At 48.7% G+C, this 19,776-nt stretch overlaps 1 protein-coding gene across 3 annotated transcripts in view; it reads left to right on the forward strand.

The window, feature by feature from the left end:
• HSF1 (heat shock transcription factor 1) overlaps positions 1 to 19,776 on the forward strand; it is a 1,218,386-nt gene that overhangs the window by 184,186 nt on the left and 1,014,424 nt on the right. For all 3 annotated transcript variants that reach the window (XM_069621903.1, XM_069621901.1, XM_069621902.1), the window contains one exon: positions 3,976 to 4,084. In XM_069621903.1, the coding sequence (XP_069478004.1) occupies positions 3,976 to 4,084 (109 nt within the window). The remainder of the gene's footprint in view (positions 1 to 3,975; positions 4,085 to 19,776) is intronic.

Below are 19,776 nucleotides of genomic sequence, written 5' to 3' on the forward strand. Positions count from 1 at the left end.
GGTTCCTCCTTTAGCCCCCTCCTGTTCCATCTACATGAAACCACTGACTGCCTTAATTCAGTGTTTCAACATGCTGTTCTTTATACATGCAGACGATGCACATTATTCTTCTGCTGGGCGATGCAGTGCACACCAATGGACCACTTCAAAGTATGCATCGGCAGATAAGGCTATTGATGAATATGAACCAGTGACAACTCAATGTGCAAATGTTTTGATCTTTTAAAACCTCTTGGTCCTAATTTTCCTTCGCTTAGTTTACCAGGATGCAATCGTTTTTGGCCAGCTTCCAAGTGCTCTGCCCTCCACCTTCAAAATCGATTTGCCTTCTGGGAGTACAGTGTGACATCGATCTCAGCACAGTTACCCAAATAAACAAGCTTGCAAGTACTTTTCAACTGAAAACATTAAAAGGTTTCTTGATTACTTCACTTTTCTCGCTAGAATCCAAATTATAAATGCCTTTTATATCTCGTCAGCAGGTCTACTTTTGTAGCATTTATCTTGGTCCCCCTAAAAAGGAGAAATAAACTTCAGTACATCTGAAAATCTGCTGCTAAGACTATTGCATCTAAGCCGTTGTGACCATATCTCTTGAAATCTCAGAATTCTAAGATGGTTGCCTATGGTTCAGCGTTTTGAGTTCAAGGCATTGTGTGTGATTAATAAAGCAAAGGGCAATTATTTTTTTTCAGTTGAATCTCATTATGCTCCGAGATGATGCATCTGATCTGCAACAGTCTACCTTTTGGCAATCCTCAAGTTTAAATATAAATGCTGTGGTGGCTGTGATTTTCTGTATTGGTTCCTTACTTCTGCAATGCTCTATGGCAGGGGGTCTGCAACCTTTGGGTCTCCAGATGTTTTACACTAAAACTACTATGATCTCTCACCATTGACTTGGGCTGATGGGGGTGGTAGTCCTAAACATCTGTAGAGCCAAAGCTTGCAGAACCCTGCTCTACTGCCTAGTTTGTTCTCTTGATGATCACTTTGTCTTCAGGTGTCTGACATTTATTTGCCAAATAATTATGGTAGTTGATGTTTAGCATTGGCACATAAACCGGAGCACTATGATGTGTCTTTTGAGGTGATTTGTTGCACTTTACAAGTATTCTACCCGGAGAGTGAATTGAGGAGGATAAGGTCTGGCCTTGCTAGGCTGGATCCAAGTGGATAACTGCAAAAGAGAACCAATGTAGTTATCAGGTTTCTCAGATGTGGATCATGCCTTAGGAAGATGACTAGAGTCCAGTAGGAAGCCTTGCCCAAGAAATAACATGCTGGAGAGACCAATCCGTGAGTTGGGAGAACTCATGCGAAAGGTGGAAAGATTTGATGGTAATCTGTAACACATCAAGTTCTACAAGAAGGTAGAGGTTCTACAGAGAGAATGGAGGTTGGCTGCTGGATTCTGTGCAACATTTCCTTTTGCCATTTGTATAGCGCCTTTCCCCATAATTATGATTCCAATGCGCTGTTGGTTGAATGCCCTTGACGGGACCAAAGTCAACATATGGGAATGTTGGGAGGAGCTATTATGCTTGCGTGCATTTCGTCCATTAAAGTTTTGAGCTTTGCCAAGACCCTTCTAGTCACCCATGTGTGAATGGAATGTGAATGGGCGGAAAGGAAGTATACTGTGAACTAAGCGGGGAAAGGGGCTGTGTTTAAGTGGATATAAAATTATGTGAGTAGCGAATGTTCACGTTTTTGTCATGAAAGGTAGCTTCATACTTATGGCCGAGGTGTGGTGCAATAGTGTTTGTGTTGTATGTGAGTGTAGGGGTGTGTGGGAGTAATGCAGAGTTTTAGGCCAAGTTACGAAGGTGAGGAGGGGGAGGGAGAATGGGCTAGCTGTACAAACAAGCATGTCTGCCCCCTAAAATCAATCCACATTCAAGGAGCAGTTCTTAGTCTCACATAGGATCTAAATGCAATAAACCAATAAACTAGTAAACAAATGAATAATTAAATGGGTGTATACTCGCCCTCTGAGTGGGTCTTAGAGTGATAAATTAACATCCCTAGGTCCTGCAAGTGCGAGAGTTCACATACAGTTCTAACTACAATTGAAGATTCAGCTGCAATTGATTATCCTCTTCCAGATTGATCCAGTTGCTTGACCGAAGGTGCATTTAGTGCGATGCATTGCCCACCTCGGCCATTTGAAATAAAATACCCGGCCAACTCCGAGGATTATTATCCTATTTAGGTTTACTGGATACCTTCTTGAGTCCTTTGTGAGGGGTTGGCAGGGCTGAAGGGTTAGGGTTTGGGGTGGCTGCACTCAGACGATAGATTCAATGAGGCAAGATAGCTGAAGGAGGGACAGGAGGTAGGGAGTGTGCGTGGGGGGGGTCTGTCTGTTTGATGGAGCTCGAGGGTGGAGGGTGCATGTGTTAGGGGGCAGAAGAGGGGGTTCAGTACGCTGGAGGGGAACGGCCATGTATTGAGGGCTTTCATGAAAGCCAGGTGATATTCTATGAGGTGGAGAGAGGGGTCCGAGGGAGTTCCAGACGGTGGGTGCAAGGACTGCGAAGAAGGCTCCTAGTCTAGAGAACTTGAAAAGTGGGGACTACTAGGCGGTGCGCAGAACCTGATCTGATACTCAGGGGGGGTGGTAGCAAGTGAGTGAATTTGTTTTGGAGGAATTCAGTGCCTTTCTTTATGGATGTCCTGGTGTATAATGCACATGGCTTTGAAAGAGCCAATTTATTGCACTGTACGGTGGGCTCCATCATCGGCTCGTCCAGTGCTCTAGCGAATTCCTTTGTTCGTTGGCATCCGCCACCTTGATGCCATCTTCACGGGATCGAGTCTCTGCACTTATGAAGACATATCTGCAGTTATGCTAATCTGTTTCTCTCCGTTGGGTGCTCAATCCATGCTCCTTGCTTTCCGACTGCTGCCAGTATATTTCTTTCTCATTTCAGCATTCTCTTTCTAGCTCGTGCGTCAGGATCTATGTCAGATTTATAGGAGCTCACGGGAAGAGCAGCCTACTCCATGGCTGTTAAGCCACGCCCCAATAGCGTCGCTGTGTTAATGTTCAAAGTAGACGGTATTCCCAACATCATTGAGTGTGCCTGGTCACATACAATTTTACTGATTACCACATATCACACTAATATGCTTACTCTCTCCTATGCACCACAATTCAACTAGAACACAGTACTATGACTCATCAAACTACCCATCATCCTAATAAAACACAGCTAGCTAGCACTTACCGGCTAGTTTAGGCTTTTCCTCGGGCCTAACGCTGCCAGAATTCAGTCTGGATGTCCACCCTTCAGACTGAACACATTCAACTGATCTCCTCAGCACCACACCTACCGCTACGAAGCAGCTATCATGCAACAACCACACAAGCTGCACACATACCTGGTGCGCCCAAGCTCGCTCTCTTCTTTCTATCTCTCTCTCTTTCTCTCTCTCTTTCTCTCTCTCGAACTGCAGTTCCAGAGGGCGTTCAACCTACCAGCGCTTTGAGATCATACCAATGATACATAAGGCGCTATATAAATGCAAAATAACATGATGGCCAGTTAAAGTTCCTAAAACAACCAGAAGTGTACCGCCGCCAAACATTGCCCATGACCGCCAATGGATTTGATCATTGACATGGAAGGATAAGCGCGTGGAAAGCAAAAGTAAAACTATGTATACTTGTAAAATAGTATTGTTTTCCTACATGGTTTTGTACCTCATGTCCTTCAGGAACTGTACGATTGTGCATGTTGTATGGCGGGTTGAGCAGTACATTGCCGTGGCTGGGTTGTGGTTTTTCCATACCTGGGAGGGACATTTCTGGGGTTTTGATTGTATGCGCTGCTAGCATTATAGATTGTTGGACTGTAGCCTGTTAAGGTTTACAACGGATGCTGCGCAGTGGACATTAGTGGAGATTTCTACACCCTGCTATGAAAAGGAAACCGTGCTAGATTTAACTGGTTTCATGTTTCTTTTCAGAATGGAAACAGCTTCCATGTTTTTGACCAAGGCCACTTTGCCAAAGAGGTGCTGCCGAAGTACTTCAAGCACAACAACATGGCCAGCTTTGTGCGCCAGCTCAACATGTGTAAGTACCGGCCACCCACTATGTGTGTGTCAGTTGCCTATTTATATCACTTTAATGCGATAATCATTCAGAACACTGCTGATCTAATTTCTTCCTCTTAGAAGTTTAGAAGTTAGCACATGTGGATATATTTAATGTTGTGCTAAGTTTCTAAGCGCTAGTTCTCAACGGGACAAGTCTGTTTAACGTTTACGACTTTTTATGAATGTTGAAGCTTCGTAACCGTTATTGCTTGCGTTTGCGTGTGCATCACATAAGAAAAACGGCAAACTGTAAAGCAAGCGCTTTAGTAGATGACCTTTTGAGATATGGAGTATCTGCTGGAGAGGCTTGTGCAGATGCCCCTCTAAGAGTATTTGAGTAATGGAAAGGCATTTTTCTGTTCCAAGCCGATGTCAATAGACCCAATATTGTGTAAATCTTCGTTTTAAGATTGTTTTAGATCTACTTTTCCCCCTAAAATTGTTTTGTGAACAGTAAGCAGATTGGTGCGAAAATAGAGCGTCTGATGTGGTGATCCTTCTTTGAACCACAAATAAAATTAGCCTTGCCAGTAATAATTTTTGTCTGGCTGCAGGTAAAACTATTGGCGCCATTTTAGACTAGTAGTCGGAGAGCCCCGTCACCAGAAATATGCACCAAGGTTTGAAGTTCAATGTTGCAAATGTGAATTACGCAACTGTTACCATGGTTGTGACTAATTTGCTAACATTCTGATCTAGTCAGCTGTTGAGAAAAAGCCCTCCCCTTCCTGATGGGGATTGGATGCGTGAGTTATGGGAAAATTGGTTGAGGTGAAGTATACTATATAGTCCTAATGTTTCAGCCTCACCCACCAGTATTTGAATTTGGAGAAGTAGTTTGCACGAATATTTCTGTGTGTTAAGGCAGTTTTTGAGACCCATTAAAATCCACATTGCGTATGTCCCTCGCTGCCATCCTTTTTCATGGTCGCCTGTGTTCACGTTATATAATCCTTGTTTAAAACTTTTTTCTAGCTTTTGTGCTTGAAACAATGCAAAAATGTGTTCTCGCATTGGATACTATTGAAACACGTGTGCTGGTAAACATATGTGGAAGTACAGATAAAGGTCAAAATGCATTTTTTTGTTTATAACGAGCTTTTCCGAGTACCCGCCATGGCTCAGGCTGTAGGTTCACTGATATAGTCCCGTGAAACAGTCGATTGATTATGATTATGGCAGGATGACACTTTACCCTCTGACATCCTCTTCACTGACCGGTGAACTGTTTTTTTTTCTTTTTTGCTAAATATATGGAAAGGCTATGATATGGCATTTATAACGCGCCTATACACAAGTGGTTCAAGGTGCGACGAGGCAAGGGAGGGGGTCATAGGGAAGACAGACCGCGATCTTACTAGGCCAGGTGACATTGAGATTGTGCAGGGGAGGCAGGAAGGGAAATAACTGTAAGGGGGAGGGGCAGTGCAGTACATGCGTGGGGGGGAGGGGAATAGTTAAATCAATAAATAAGTGCGTCCAGCTGGTGGCAAGGGTAAGTGGGTAAGTGCCAACATCAGGTGTCAAGTGCTGGTTGGCGGCTGTAGGGAGGCAGTGCAGGTGTGCAACTGGCAGGAGGGTGGGGAGGCCTGGGCCCAAGAACAGAGGGTAGCCAGGTGACCACTGCAGCTACAGCTTCGGCCAGGAGTTCAGCAGGGGAGAGGAGGGGAGAGCAAGCAGAAGCAAAGAGGAAGGTCTTGAGGTGCTTCCGGAACCGGAGATGGTTCTCCTCAAGTTTCAGAGAGGCATGGAGGCTCTTCCAGAGGGAGGCCCCAGCCGAAAAAAGATATCTGCCACTAACTTATTGCTTGGAGAAGCTACGGACCCCAAGGGAGTTGGAGGCGGATGAGCGAAGAGCTTGTGAAGGAAGATATTTAGGAAGAGCGAGTTGGAGGTATTGAGGCCCCAGAAGGCCTTGTGGACAATGCAGAGGGTTTTAAAATTCATTCTCACCGCCACTGGATTTCAGTCCTGGAGAGATACGATCCCTGGGCTTGAGGCCAAAGACAAGTGTCGCAGTCTTGTTTTGGATGAGTTGCAGAGGGCAGAGAGTAGAAGCAGGCAGATTTAGATAGAGGCTGTCGCGGAAGTCTTGCCTAGAGAGAACCAGAGCTCTGGAGACGGTGAGCTTCTGGGGGAAGGAGAGGAAAGGAAGAATACCTCTGAGGAGGTGCAGCTGGTAGTGTGACTTCTTAGAGACATCGGAGATGTGAGGAGAGAAGGAGAGTGTGGAGTCGAAGAGGACCCTGAGGTTTTTAGCCTTGCAGGTGGGAGCAGGAAGAGGGCCAAGAGAGGCTGGCCAGAGAGTGACAGGAAAGGAGAGAACAGGTGTGCCAATGAGAAGCTCAGTTTTACTTGCATTAAGACAGAGATAATTGGCGGCACACCACTCCTGCATAGCACACAGTCAGAGATGAGAGAAGAGGTGGCTGAAGGGAGCCTGAAAATTAGCGGAGTGTCATCCGCATAGCACTGAAAGTTGGGGCAGAGAGCGGCAATGTAGTGGGCAAGAAGTGCCAGGTACTGGTTGAACAGCCATGGAGAGAGGTTAGACCCCTGGGGAACACCATAGGTAGAGATGGAGGAGAGGAAGGACCCAAGTTGGACTTGAGAGGGGCGATCAGAGAGGAAAGAAGTCAGCCAAGCCAGGTCCTGATCGGTGATATCCAGGTTATAACTGAGATGGTTGAGCAGGATGGCATGGTTGACCGTGTCGAAGAGAGATCAAGTAATATGAGGACACGGGAGGGTATAGGAGTCAAGGTTTGAGAGCAGGTCTTCACAGATGTTCAGGAGAGCAGTTTCCGTGCTTCTGGCAGCTGTGAAGCCAGACTTCAGTGTGAAGATTAAGCTGGGAGATGGCCAGCTTTTCCAGCAGGTTGCCCAGTAAAGGAGTGATGGAGATTGGGGCGATAGCCGGGCAGGACAGGCCGGCAGAGGGTTTCTTGAGAAGAGGGTGCACAAGGGAGTGCTTCAAAGGGGAAGGGAAGACTCCAGTGGCGAAGGAGTGGTTGCAGAAGTCAGCCAGAGCAGGAGTCCGGGTGTCAATGTGGTCCTTGATGGTTTTGGAGGAACAGGGGTGAACCTGTTGTGATGAGACTTCCATAGGTCGGACTTGTCTAGAAACCTCGTCTGGGGAGAGCAGGGGAAAGGCAGAGGAGGAGGGAGGAGAGGTGGCCAAAAAAGGGCCCGAGGAAGAGAACGGAGTGTAGGGAGTGGAAGAGAGAGGACAGGATGCCATGAGTTTTAAAGATGAATTGAGAAGCCAAAGCCGTGCAGAGGGCCTGGGAGGGGACAGGAGAGGTAGAGCCTGCAGTAGGCTGCCAGCTCCTTGCAGATTTTAAAGAGTTTGGCCGAATTGTTGGATGCCGCAGAGACGAGGACTTGGATGTGGGCTCTCATCTTCGTCCGGACGGGGAGCCAGTATTGGCTTCGGAGCAGGCGGCAAGCCAGTTTGTCAGAGGATGTACCGGAAGCACGCCATTTCCTCTCAGCCAACCTTCACTTGCGTATAAGGGTGATAAGGTCTGAGTCGTACTAGGAGTTGCACTTGGCTTTGGGCTTCAGGTGGATCCTCATGACCAGGGCAAGAACATCAAAAGTATCGGATGTAGCAGAGTGGAGCATGGAAAGGAATTTGTCAGGGTGTGAGTCAGCCGAAAGGAATCGGGGGGGTGGGGGTGGTGAGAAAGCGGCAAATGCCTCAACTAACGCACGCTTCATGGGTCGGATAACCGAGAAGATAGGTGGCAGTGCTGGAGGTGGCTTGGCCTGAGTGGTAGAGAGGGTGAGCTGGGAGGAAAAGAGAAAGTCATCACTCCAGGAGAGAGTAGTGGTGAGAGGGATAGAAAGGGGAAGGTCTGATGAGATCCGAAATCCAGAGTGTGCCCTGCAGTGTGTGTCGGGCCAGAGGGGAGAATGAATAGTCTCGCTGAGGTCGCGAAAGAGTCCAGAGGAGGGACAGGAAGCATCTAGGTCGATGTTAGTCTCCAAGGAGGAGTTGAGTGGTCGAGCCCAGGAGGGAAGAAGAGAGGTCCGCCCACTCAGAGGAAGGATGAGATCTGACCAGGTGGCCGATAGATGGTAGCCACAGTAAGGGAATGGCTAGGAGAGGGAGGAAGAGAAAGTCTGCAGACAAGGCATTCAAGAGTAGGCCTGCGTAGGAATGACGGAGGCAGGAATCCACTCAGGGAAGATCAGGGGGTACACCCCCCTCCGGAATGATTGGACTTAGGCGCGGAGAGGATCTTGTAGCTGTCAGGAAGGAGAGTGTCAAAGCTTTTGACAGAGCTAGCCATGAACCATGTCTCAGTGAGACCAAGGACATCGAGGTCCAGTTCCTCAAGGAGGTGGCAGATGTCAGAGGAGTGTTTGACAGCTAAGTGAGAATTTAGAGTGGCAATATGGACAAGGTTGCTGTCCTTGAAAGACTTCCGGGGAGGGGTATAAATCGGAGGTACGCCCTGCAGAGGTTTAGGAGCCCGATGGGGCAGAAGAGGAGGGAAGAGCGGGCAAGGTAGTCAAGGAGGAGACAGCAGTGGGGGAGGCAGGGAAGCCGTGGAGGGAAGAGGGGACAACAGGAGAAGAAATTAAATTGATGAGGCGTGGGAATCGTCTGTCCAAGAGGATAAAGTTGGCCTGAGGGCCTTGGACCAAGACGTACCATTAAGGTAAACCTTGATGATGACCTTAGAGGAGTGGAAGGAGGCCAGGAGGGCCTCCCACCGGGTGTCCCCATTAATGGGAGAAGGGAGAGAAAGCACAGAGACCATAGGAAGAGTACAAAGGTCTTGCGAGGGAACGACAAAGAGGATGTCGGTGAGGGTTTGCCTGGAGGAAGCACTGGTATAGGTGTCATCGATAGGGAGGCCTGGGTTGAAGACCAGGATGTCCTTTTTAAACTTCTTCCTACCAGCTTTAGTGAGGAGAGCAGGATAGTCGATAGCAAAGCAGTTAGAATAAATGGGGGAGACGGAGGGCACCATAGAGTAGGTAGCGAGTGGGGAGAAGAGGAAGGGAGTAGGAGTAGGGAGGGGGGGTGGGTGGAGCAGGATGAACACTAGGGAAGGACACAGGGAGGGGCACAAGCAGACGAGACAAGGAGATACGAGACAATGGAGGACAATTGAACAAAACGCTAAGAGCTCAGACAATAGTAGAACAATTTGCTAGATGAATGAAGGCAAAAACCAAAGACAGCACTACTTACACAATGTAGTTTAACACCAGAGACAACACACCTAGGTCCGAGAGTCACAATAACATTTTTTTAAATACCGGAGAAAACACAACGAAGTCTGAGAGTTCTGCATAAGGGGAAAAAGGCCTAGGTTTCACAATGCAACTTCAAATACTTACACAATGCCATTATTTTTTTATTTTTTAAAACAGTCTGGTGAGATCAGTTTTTGCTGATGGGCTGTTTAAGCTTTGCAGTGCGTTGGCTCGAATGTTTGAGTTTACAGATCTTTATATTGATATTTGGAATGTCATTATTGCAAATCATTTCGAAGTCTATAGGAAACCAAGCTCCTGCCACCATCCAAGATTAAAACCAGTGCTTAAATTACCTAAAAAAGTTCCCAGACAAACGACTGAGAACAACTTTCTTGAGAGCAAGGCTAAACATATTGAAAACCAATGAGATTCTCTTTCGAAGAAAACAGTCGACAACCAAAAACTGTAGATATTGTGAGCAGAGGGAAACCGAAACACTACGCCATCTTCTTCTTCACTGCGCAGGAACGGCAACCATGCGAACTATCCATCTCAAACCACTCAAAGATCGGTATCAAACGGCAAACGAAGAAACCTGGTGGAATATGCTAATGTGCGGCAATTCCGCATCTTTGACGGTGGCCACAGCGACCTTCTTGGAAAAATTGAAGCTGGACGAAAAAGAAATAACAGAGAGCTTTCAAACATCCCATTGAACAGAAAATTCCAGGACAGTCCCAAAGGAAAACAGGAAACGAGGATATAAAAATTTGGACAGAATTTGTAAAAATTGTAATACAATTATATACAAATAAAAAAAAAAAAAAAAAAAAAACCAGTGCTTAAGGGACTGGCTTGCACAAGTTCGGATTGGTTGGTAAGGAAATGTATGTGGTTAGATACAGATGTCAGAAAGCCAGCTGAACCACAGAATTGTCCTATATGCTGATAATAAACTCTCAAATTTGATGTTTTTTTTTATTAACCTGCTTCTTAGGTCTTTGGCGTGTGGGTTTGAGAGTGCACGATATTCGGACTAGGATGTAGTCCTAGCTTTTTGCTCGTCCTCCTGTGGCCTCCCTCCACCCTAGCCCAGTTTTCCCTATCCCTAGGACACTGTGAACACGATTGCTAACCCCTACTCTCTGTAATAACCTCTCTACTGGGAAAAGCCTGAAGACCATGGCCTTATCTATCCTACACCCTCTGGAACTTTCTAAGGATATCCGATTCCACTGTTTCCACAGTAATGGTTTTAAGAATTCAAGATGCTTCCTGCGTTTCCTCAAACACTTGGACATTTCCGCTCTTCCTCACTCCTTTCCTTGATCTTGCGCCTCTCCGTTCTTTCTCCTTTCTACTCCTACTTACTCTTGTCTTCTTAAACTCTATTCTCCCACCTTATACTCTCACCACTCACTTTCCATGCTATCAGGAGAACAGCCCTCGGAAGGGTGATTAAATCATTTAGTCATTACACATGAGCGAGGAGTGGTCGGGTAAAAAGGGGAGAAAGGAACTACAAGGGCTCCAGAGCTGTGAGAGGCAAGAGGAGCAACGTTATTAAATTGTATTTTAACACTCCCTTGTAAGTCTCGCCCGTCTCCCACTCTTACATGGAGAGTGTGTGAATGAGCCAAATACCCTATAGGTTATACTGATAAAGAAACCAGTCTGTACACCAGGATACCCGTTCCCCATGCACCATAGTGCCAAAGATGAAAAAACAAGAGGAACGATGGGCCTTGCCCGTATGGCACAAGGACTCCACCAAGGTGCAAGTGGACCGAAGGCAGGTTAGATCAGTCCACAAGACTTATCCTCTACTGAGGTAGTCCCTTCATACGGAAGGGGGTGGGGGGGTCCCCAAATCGATGCCTAGTGCAGCACCACCTGTCACCAAAACACCATTCCACAGGGAAATCCAAATCTATGGAAACTGAGGCTGTCTCTTTGCATGGGGGAGGGCCACTGCCGTGAAATGTTACACAACCCCTCTTAGCCCTGCCACCTGCTTCAGGGCAAAGTGTCTTGGTTAGGATTCCAACTGGATGTCTGGTTGGCGTTCTGATTGTTTCAGGCTCCAGTGTGTGCTGCTTCCCTTCTTTGCCAGGTGACTTGTTAGTCTGCGTGAAAGTAGTCTGTTTTGCTCCGGCGGCCTGCTGGGTTTACTTGCTTTGGCCATGCATGCGGGTCTGGATAGATCTGTAAGGGCACAAAGAGAACGCTGGTAAGAATTGAGGATGGGGGATCTGAGCTCCTCTCTACTCTCTCACACAACCTCTGCGGTAGGACTTCCTCTGGCATGCGCCCGAATAGGCATGCTACCCTAGGATTTGAAGGGTCCTTGTTTCCACTGACTGGGTCAAGCACCTGACCCTGTCACGGTTGACAGACTTCGAGTCATTGAACAGATTCTAAGAGGGGCAAAGGCTGGCGGCAATGTTGACTGCTTGGGGATGCAAGCCACCGCTCTAATAACTTTTTAGGCTTATGGGCCTAAAAAATGTTATCTGTTGAGCATGCTGTATTTGTAATCCCATGACACGGGCGACATCTTGTTCTTTTTATTTTGTCTTAAAAGTGTTGTGCAGCCTGCAGTGCTTTCCCAATTGATTCAGCCTGCCACCCAATCTGCACGTTCTAAGTGTTGCAATGTAGACAGGTAATCAGAGGGCGATTCAGACTGGTTTTGCTTGCATGCCGCAATCTTGCGCCAGTCAGATTCTACTGGGTATTTCTGCTTGATGTGGGCAGTGGGTGCCTCCACACTAGCAGTAAAGGCAGTAGCGGCAGGGAGAGTATCAGGCCATTGGAGTTTTTCCATAATCTGTTTGCATCGAGTGTCTGAGTACTGCTCATAGGAGCTGTTTAAGGTCTCCAATTGTGGGATCATAGCACGCGATTGCAGTGGTGGTCCAATGTTCCCTGAATGCAGCAGGGATGTCAGGCAGAGTGGGGATTTGTTGGCGCTCCATTGACTTGTATCATAGGGCCCAAGAGGTGTGCATCCTCATTGGAGGATCATCGACATTAGCGTGTGGCTAAGTGCGCATGATCAGGAGGGCAGTGTCGGCCTGAGCAGTGGTAGAGGCATCATAGTGTCTAGAGAAGGGGGCTCAGACAGTGATGAATGTGATAGTTGAATGTCTGTTTAGTGAGGCGGCGCATGGCATTGTTGGCAAGGCACAATATTTGCATTGGAAAGCAGGTTGATGTCTCTCACCAGTGGAGAACGCATTTGGTGTTGAGGATGCCAGAAGGGGCAGTTTAGCAAAGCCCCTGGTAAAGTGGGGGAATCGTGCCTTGGGTTAGGAGGCGGCTGCTGGGGCAGGTGAAGCGGAGGGAGGAGGTGGAAGGAGATGCATCAGTCTAGGATGAGGTTGGGGTGGTGGGTGGTGGGTGGTGGGTGGCGGAGGGTGGTTGCCTGCACTGGTGGCACTGCCATTTTAAGGGGTCAGTTGGGAGGGTGCGATGGCTGTGGTAGGAGAGCAGGGACCGCTGGCAGTGGAGGGGTTTAGGGTGGCAGCAATTAATCAAGGAAGTCCACTGGGGGCGTTGTGGGTGCCTCCTGGAATCTGTTTTTAGCTGTCATTGGGCAGGCAGGGATAGAGACCTGTGTTTTTTTTTTAATGCGTTTAATGTTAGGCCAGCTGGCATTGGATGCATGCTTATATTGTTCACGTTCCCTCTCTAGCTTAGCCTGAGAGTTCCTCAGAGATCGGGTCTGGCTTTCTGAGCCTAATCTCTGCTTCCCTGTACCAGGTGAAGTACGCGGATCTGTGGTCCCGAGACACTTTAGATTTTCCATTTTCTAACACCCCTCTTAACACAACCAAATGGTCTATTTCAAACGAACCAACAAGTGGCCACTGAAAATCCTTCTGGATCCTTGTATATAAATTCTATTAAAAACTTAAAAGAAAAGGCCCCTTAAGTTGAAAACCTAAAGAAGGCATTGTTCCCTACCGCAGGAGTAGGAGGGTCCCTCTTTGAGGCCCCTGAGCCCATTAGCCCTGGAGGGTATAGCGCTGGGCACACAGCGGGGCAGTGGGACTGCAAGAAATTCAGGCCAGTGGAGCAGGGAGGGGGTGTAAAAACAGACAACCTAAGGCAAATTGGTGTTTAGCTTTGGTGACCGCGGTAGTTGGAAACAAGAGAGATACCAGAGGGTCTGATGGGAGCTACAACAAGAGACACTTAACTATCACATGGCCCATCTTGTTCATTGGCACGTTCTCTATAGTGTGAAATAAGAAATGCTGATGAGGATCTTCAAGGCTCAGGGTGTTGAATTACTCAAAATAGTGACTGGGTTGTAAGAAACTAAATTAATTTCACCTCCCCCCAATTATTGTAGCCGCACATGTGTGCTATGCAGAGCGTGTAGCAATCTAGGGATATTAGTGAGTGTAGCAAAGAGAGAGACAGAGAAAAACTGTAGGCCCAACCAGCCATACACAGCTGCCCCTTCTGGCAAATATTCAATAAAGGATTGTGGCCACAGCAGAAAAAAAAAACTAGGTGCACCAGGCGTGGTCGATGAGCATGGGGCAGGCACTGGAAAACCCCCTCGCCCCGTTAGGCGAGCCATCTGGCAACAACTTGGAGCTCTCGAGTAAATGGAGAAGTCAGGTGGTAATTTCATACCACTAAAGTTATTTGGAGAGAATTGCAACGGCAAACCGCGATGCTAACCACGCAAAAACCACTGCGAGCAACTAAACACAGGCCTCGGCATCGTCCAAAAAACCTACATACCAATCTATGCATGACAATTGTTCCTCGACAGCGTGCTGATGCAGAACTTTTAAGAGATAACCACGGGCATATGCAGCGGAGACGTTTAACACACTTGGCCATGTACCCAAGCTCTTTTGCGTCACCAGGCCCTAAACCTAAAAACCCAATACCTGAGCCTAAAGGCTGTTATGCAGTATAACACAGTAATGCAGTCCTATACCAAATTTAAAAGGCAAAAGGCATCATTTCACAAGCAGGCTTGGGGGTATAATCATGTCCCTTCTCTGCAGAGCTAACAAAACCACCTTGGGCCCCTCGACATTTATGAGGAGGAAAGATCCGATGAGGAAGATGTCACTTTTGGTCCCCAGTATGAGACCCCTAATGTTCCGAACTGCCTCATTTCAGAGGAGAGCTGGTTGGAGGATCTGTGTCGGATTTTGCATGATACCAGTGGCCTTGACACTTCCCCTGAGCTGGAGTTAGGCAAGCTGGATCAAGGGGAGCATGCTGACTCCTCTTATCGAAGGCTGATGTCGAGAGTTGTGGAGTATTTGGGCTGGTCCAGACTTCCTGTGCATTTTGATCAAGATGATCTTACAGATATTCTGAATCGGTGGACAAGAATTTGTCAAAGAAATACCGCCCATCCAGTAGCGACCCTAGCTACCCGTCCACTCACCCCACTCCAGAGAGTTTGGTGGTTCAGACGACCACGACTACCTCCAAGCAGGCGGCGTACCCTACAATCGCTGCGGTTAGGGACGATGAACGCATGGATGGATGGGCACGCAAGGTGTTTTCTGCAGGGAGTATGGCGTTGAAGTCTGCCAACTCCACTTGTGCCTTAGCAAAGTTTTCGCACACACTGTGGAATTGCATTTCGTTAGCAGCTGAGCATATTTCCGAAGGGAGAGAAAGGGATGGCTTTCTGGCTATTCAGGATGGCAAGAATGCCATGTGTGAATCCCTTCAGTCGGGGTTGTACACTGCGGACAGTGTTAGTAGGACCATGGCTACGAGCACAGTGATGCGCAAGTTTGCGTGGTTGAGGAAGTCTGGTTTGGCCCGGTCTGCAAGCTCGTCTTCTCAACATGCCCTTTGACGGGTCTCATCTTTTTGGCAGCAAGGCTGACAAGAGCCTTTAGAAGTTGCAGACCTCGAAAGTAGCCGCCAAGTCTTTAGGCACGGATGTTCGACAACCTCTGCTTTTTTCGTCCAACGGGACAGAAATGGAACAGTGGATCTTTTCGCTTCTACTCCTCATTCGGAAGGGCGAGAGGAATGGCCAGTCAAAGGGGCCAACGTAGGTTTCCTCGTGGTGGACGAGGTAGAGAAGCCAAAGCCGCTCACGCAAGCAGCCCTTGTTTGTGATCAGGCGCTGCAGCAGCTGCTTCAAAACCGCTCTGAGGCCTTGAGTCACTGCTCGCCGGTCGGGTGCAGGCTGTCTCAGCATCTCGAAGAGTGGCAAGCCATTGCTTCAGATGCGTTGGCTCTGGATACAATAGCCCATGGCTACTGCTTGCCTTTTCTACGATGGCCTCACGACAATCCACTGGGGAAGCACTCTTTGAGGGTTCCACATCTGCACCTTGTGCAGGAGATATTGACTCTGCTGGAAAAAGGTGCTATAGAACCAGTGACTGTGGCAGAGAGGAACACTGGTTGGTATTCCCCGTATATTGGCAGTTGAACAAGTTCCTCAGGAAAGATAGATTCAAGATGGTCACGCTTTCACAGATCCTTCAGGCCCTCCAACTTCAGGATTGGTTGGTGTCATTGGACCTGCAGGATGCTTATTTTCATGTGCCGATCCATCTCCAGCACAGGAAATACCTGCATTTCGCGGCTTGCACTTTGTTTCAGGTCCTGCCATTCGGGTTGAACACCGCCGGAGGGTCTTCACCAAGCTCATGGTGGTGGTGGCAGCGCATCTCAGGCGGCGGAGGATTCACGTCTACCCCTACCTGGACGACTGGCTGATCAGGGCGCGTTCTCCCGAACAAGCCTTGGCGCATCTCAACGGCACCTGCCACTCCCTTCACAAACTGGGCTTCTCCCTCAATTTCAAGAAGTCGCATATGACAACTTCCCAACAGCTCCAGTACATCGGGGCTGTGTTGGACACATCCTTGGGGAAGTGCTCATCACCCAAGGCAAGGGTTCACCACATTCTCCAGATGGTAACCAAATTTCAGCAGGCCCAGCTTCTTCGGCTTTCGAATTCTTAAGGTTGCTCGGCCTCATGGCATCCTGCATTTTTCTGGTGCCAGAGGCCTGTCTGAGAATGAGATTCCGTCAGTGGGCTCCCAGGACACAATGGTCCCAGTTCTCGGGCAAGATGTCGGATCTCCTTCAGGTTCTGGTCAGGGTCTCATGGGATCTTCAGTGGTGGACCTGCGAGGAAAATCTTATGAAGGGTGAGCCATTTTGGCAGGCATGGCCGGAGATAACTGTAGTGACGGACTCCTCCCTCCCAGGATGGGGGGCTCACGCCAATGATCTGACCATCAGCGGTTGTAGGTCTCCGGAGTCCAGACTACATATAAATCTTTTGTAGCTGAGAGCAATCGGGCTCGCACTGAAAGCTTTCCTGCTGTCTGTACGGGGGAAGAATGTCCTGATAATGACGGACAACACAGTGGCCATGCATTACCTCAACAAGAGGGGAGGTGTAGGGTCACTGCCTCTGTGCAGAGAAGCAATGCAGCTCTGGTTCTGGGCAATTCAAGAGGGAATCTCCCTAGTGGCTGTTAATCTGGCCATAGAGGAGAAATGGCGGCAGATACACTGAGCAGGTAGGGCGCAGTCTCCCACGAGTGGGAAATAGATCAGGAAGTTCTTTGAGAGATCTTCGCCCTTTATGGAACCCCGCAAGTGGACTTGTTCGCTAAGGGTGCCTACCAGAAGTGCGAAAAGGTACTGCTTAAGGGAATTTCCTCTCGGAGGAGCTCTAGGGGACACGTTCATTCGTTGATTGGTTATTCCTGCTTCTGTACGCAATTCCTCTGATCCCCGTCATTCCTCAAGTACTCAGGAGGTTACAGAGGTTTGTGACCCACATGATCCTCATTGCTCCGGATTGGGCCAGGAGAGCGTGGTACCCAGACCTTCTAGACGTGTCCATCTGTCCTCCGATGCGTCTTCCCCAAAGAGATTATCTTCTCTCGTGAGAGGAAGATCGGGTTCTCCATCCAGAGGTCAAGAATCTCAACCTTCACGCTTGGTTTCTGAAATGTTAAGATGATTGGGACCTTCCAGATGTTATGGAGGTGTTGCTTTTGGCCAGACGTCTGGCAACAAAGTCTCTGTACAGTTGCCGTTGGCGTAAGCTTTGCAACTGGTGCAGAGAAGAATGTTGATCCTTTTCAGTGTTCTGTTCCGGAGGTTCTCTCCTTCTTTAGACAACAGGTGCCTTCCGGCGGGACCATTAAAGGTTACCCTGCAGCGCTGTGCAAATTTAAACGCTCATCCGAAGAATGCTCTTATTTTAAGGTTTTTTTGTGAGCCCTTTTAGAAACTGATCAGATGTGTTCCCGCCATTTCAGGCACCGGGCTGGGACCTTAATCTGTTGTTAAAGTTCCTGATAGGTGCTCCGTTTGAGCCTTTGCACTCCTGTCCGTTGAGATGGTTGACCTTTTAAGACTATTTTCTTGGTTGCAATAACACCTGCTCGAAGAATGAGCGATTTGCAGGCACTTTCTTCGAAGCCACCCTTTGCTCTGTTCCACAAGGACAGTGTTGTATTGAGAATACGTTCTTCCTTCCTACCTAAGGTAGTTTCTGACTTTCACTTAAGTCAGAAGGTTGTGCTACCCGCCTTCTATCCTCCTCCACATCATAGTAAGGAAGAGGAAGGCTACATAGGTTGGACCCAAGGAGAGAATTAAGCTTTTATCTTTCCAGAATGTCAAAGGTCAGAGTGGATCGCCAGCTCTTTGTAGGGTATAATGGACATAGATTGGGCCAGGCGGTTTCTAAACAGACCTAGTCTCAATGGATCATACTCGCTATTTGGAGGGGATTGTGTCCTCCGACGTATTCCACATCTATGACAGTAATCGGCACAGCTGTGCTGGTTTGGAATTTTTTTTCAGCATGGGCGTCCTATGTCGTTATGCTGTCCCGAGGGCCTCCGTCGAGGGTCGACGTCACCGGATGTTCTATATAGGACGCACGATGCCCGTAGCCTCAGTTCTGCTTTTTCTGCAAACGTGTTCGCTTCGGATTCTCGGCGCGCTTGAATTCTTCTACTTAGATTTGTGAAAATGTCTTCCTCTTTTTCTACCACGAAGTCTGGCTTCAAAAAGTGTAGGGACTGCGGTTCCAAAATGTCCATTACGGACCTGCACGACATCGGCGAAAGCCACGCCACAGACGACTGCTATGACTGCCAGTCCCTGATTTCAAAGGCCTTGCAGGATTGGAAGAAATTGTCGAAAGGTAGGGTTTCCAAACCCCGTAAGATGAAATCTGCTGGGCTTTCGACCGATGACTCGAGAGGCGACTCTCCCCGTCGGCGTAAGTCCAGGGGGTTCTCGGAGTAGTTCCCGCCATTCCTCTGCCTCTTCTAGGCATTCTTGGATGCGCCATCACTGGTCGCCTTCCTCGTCCTCGTCTGAGGACTCCGTCAGACGGCGGGTAGCTTGTCCCACCAAGCATTCATCGGCGGCAGAATGGGACGCATTCCGCCAGCAGATGATGGCGATTTACGCATCGCAGGGCACTGTTCCGTCCGCGCCTTCGAGAGAAGCCGGCAAGGAACGAGCTAGAGCCACTGCTCGCACGCCTTCGGGCGGTCAGCGCATTCATTGGGAGCCGTTGAGGTCCCGATCGGACAAAGTTGATCTCCATAGCCGTGCCAGGTCCAGGTCCCGGTCCCGGTCCTCGACGCCCTCTAGACCGACAGAGCCTGTGAGGCCTTCTAAGAAGGCATCGACGCCATCAGCGCCATGTCCGTCGAGGGACTCTCTCGAAGCTCCAGCTCCGAAGAAGTTGTCGACTCCATTGGGGCCGTCGAAGGACGCTCTCTGGGCTCCAGCCTCAAAGCCGTTGTCAAAGTCATCAGCGCCTCGGTCGGCGTCGACGCCGATTCCATATAGGCCCTTCAAGGAGATTTTGCTAGAGGACGGTGGAAACTCGGGGGGGAAGGCTCTCTATGTCAGTGAGGCCTGTGTTTGAACCTTTTTCTGCTCCCTCATCCAAATTGGATTTATTCCAACCTTTTGGATTACATTTCAGAGGTGGAAGAAGGGTCGGATGAGGAGGGGGGTTGTACCTCCTGAGGTTCCTGATGACCTGTCTGGTCACAGCCAAATGGAAGACCTACGTCAGTCCTTACATGATGCCACTGGTCTGGACACCTCTCTGGAGGTTGGGTTTGGCAGGCCTGAGCCTGGTACACATGCCGAGTCCTCGTACAGGCGTCTCATGTTGAGGGTGAAGAGTATTTGGGGTGGTCGGCTCCACCTGTGACATCCTGGACCATGGTCCTCCACTGACCCGGTATTGCCATTTCACATGGCTTTGCAGAGGAGGGTGGCGGTGGCTTGGACTGCTCCGGAGAGTCTCCCGGCAGTTAGTAAGTCGCTCCCGAAAAAATACCGTACAGCCAGTAGTGACCCCTGCTACTTGTAATCGCACCCTACTCCGGAGAGTTTGGTGGTGCAGGCGTCTGCGGCCCCAGCGAAGCAGGCGGCGTACCCTAC

Source organism: Ambystoma mexicanum, chromosome 5q, assembly GCF_040938575.1.
Source record: "Ambystoma mexicanum isolate Mex_15411 chromosome 5q, UKY_AmexF1_1, whole genome shotgun sequence".
In the NCBI taxonomy this organism is placed as follows: Eukaryota; Metazoa; Chordata; class Amphibia; order Caudata; family Ambystomatidae; genus Ambystoma; species Ambystoma mexicanum.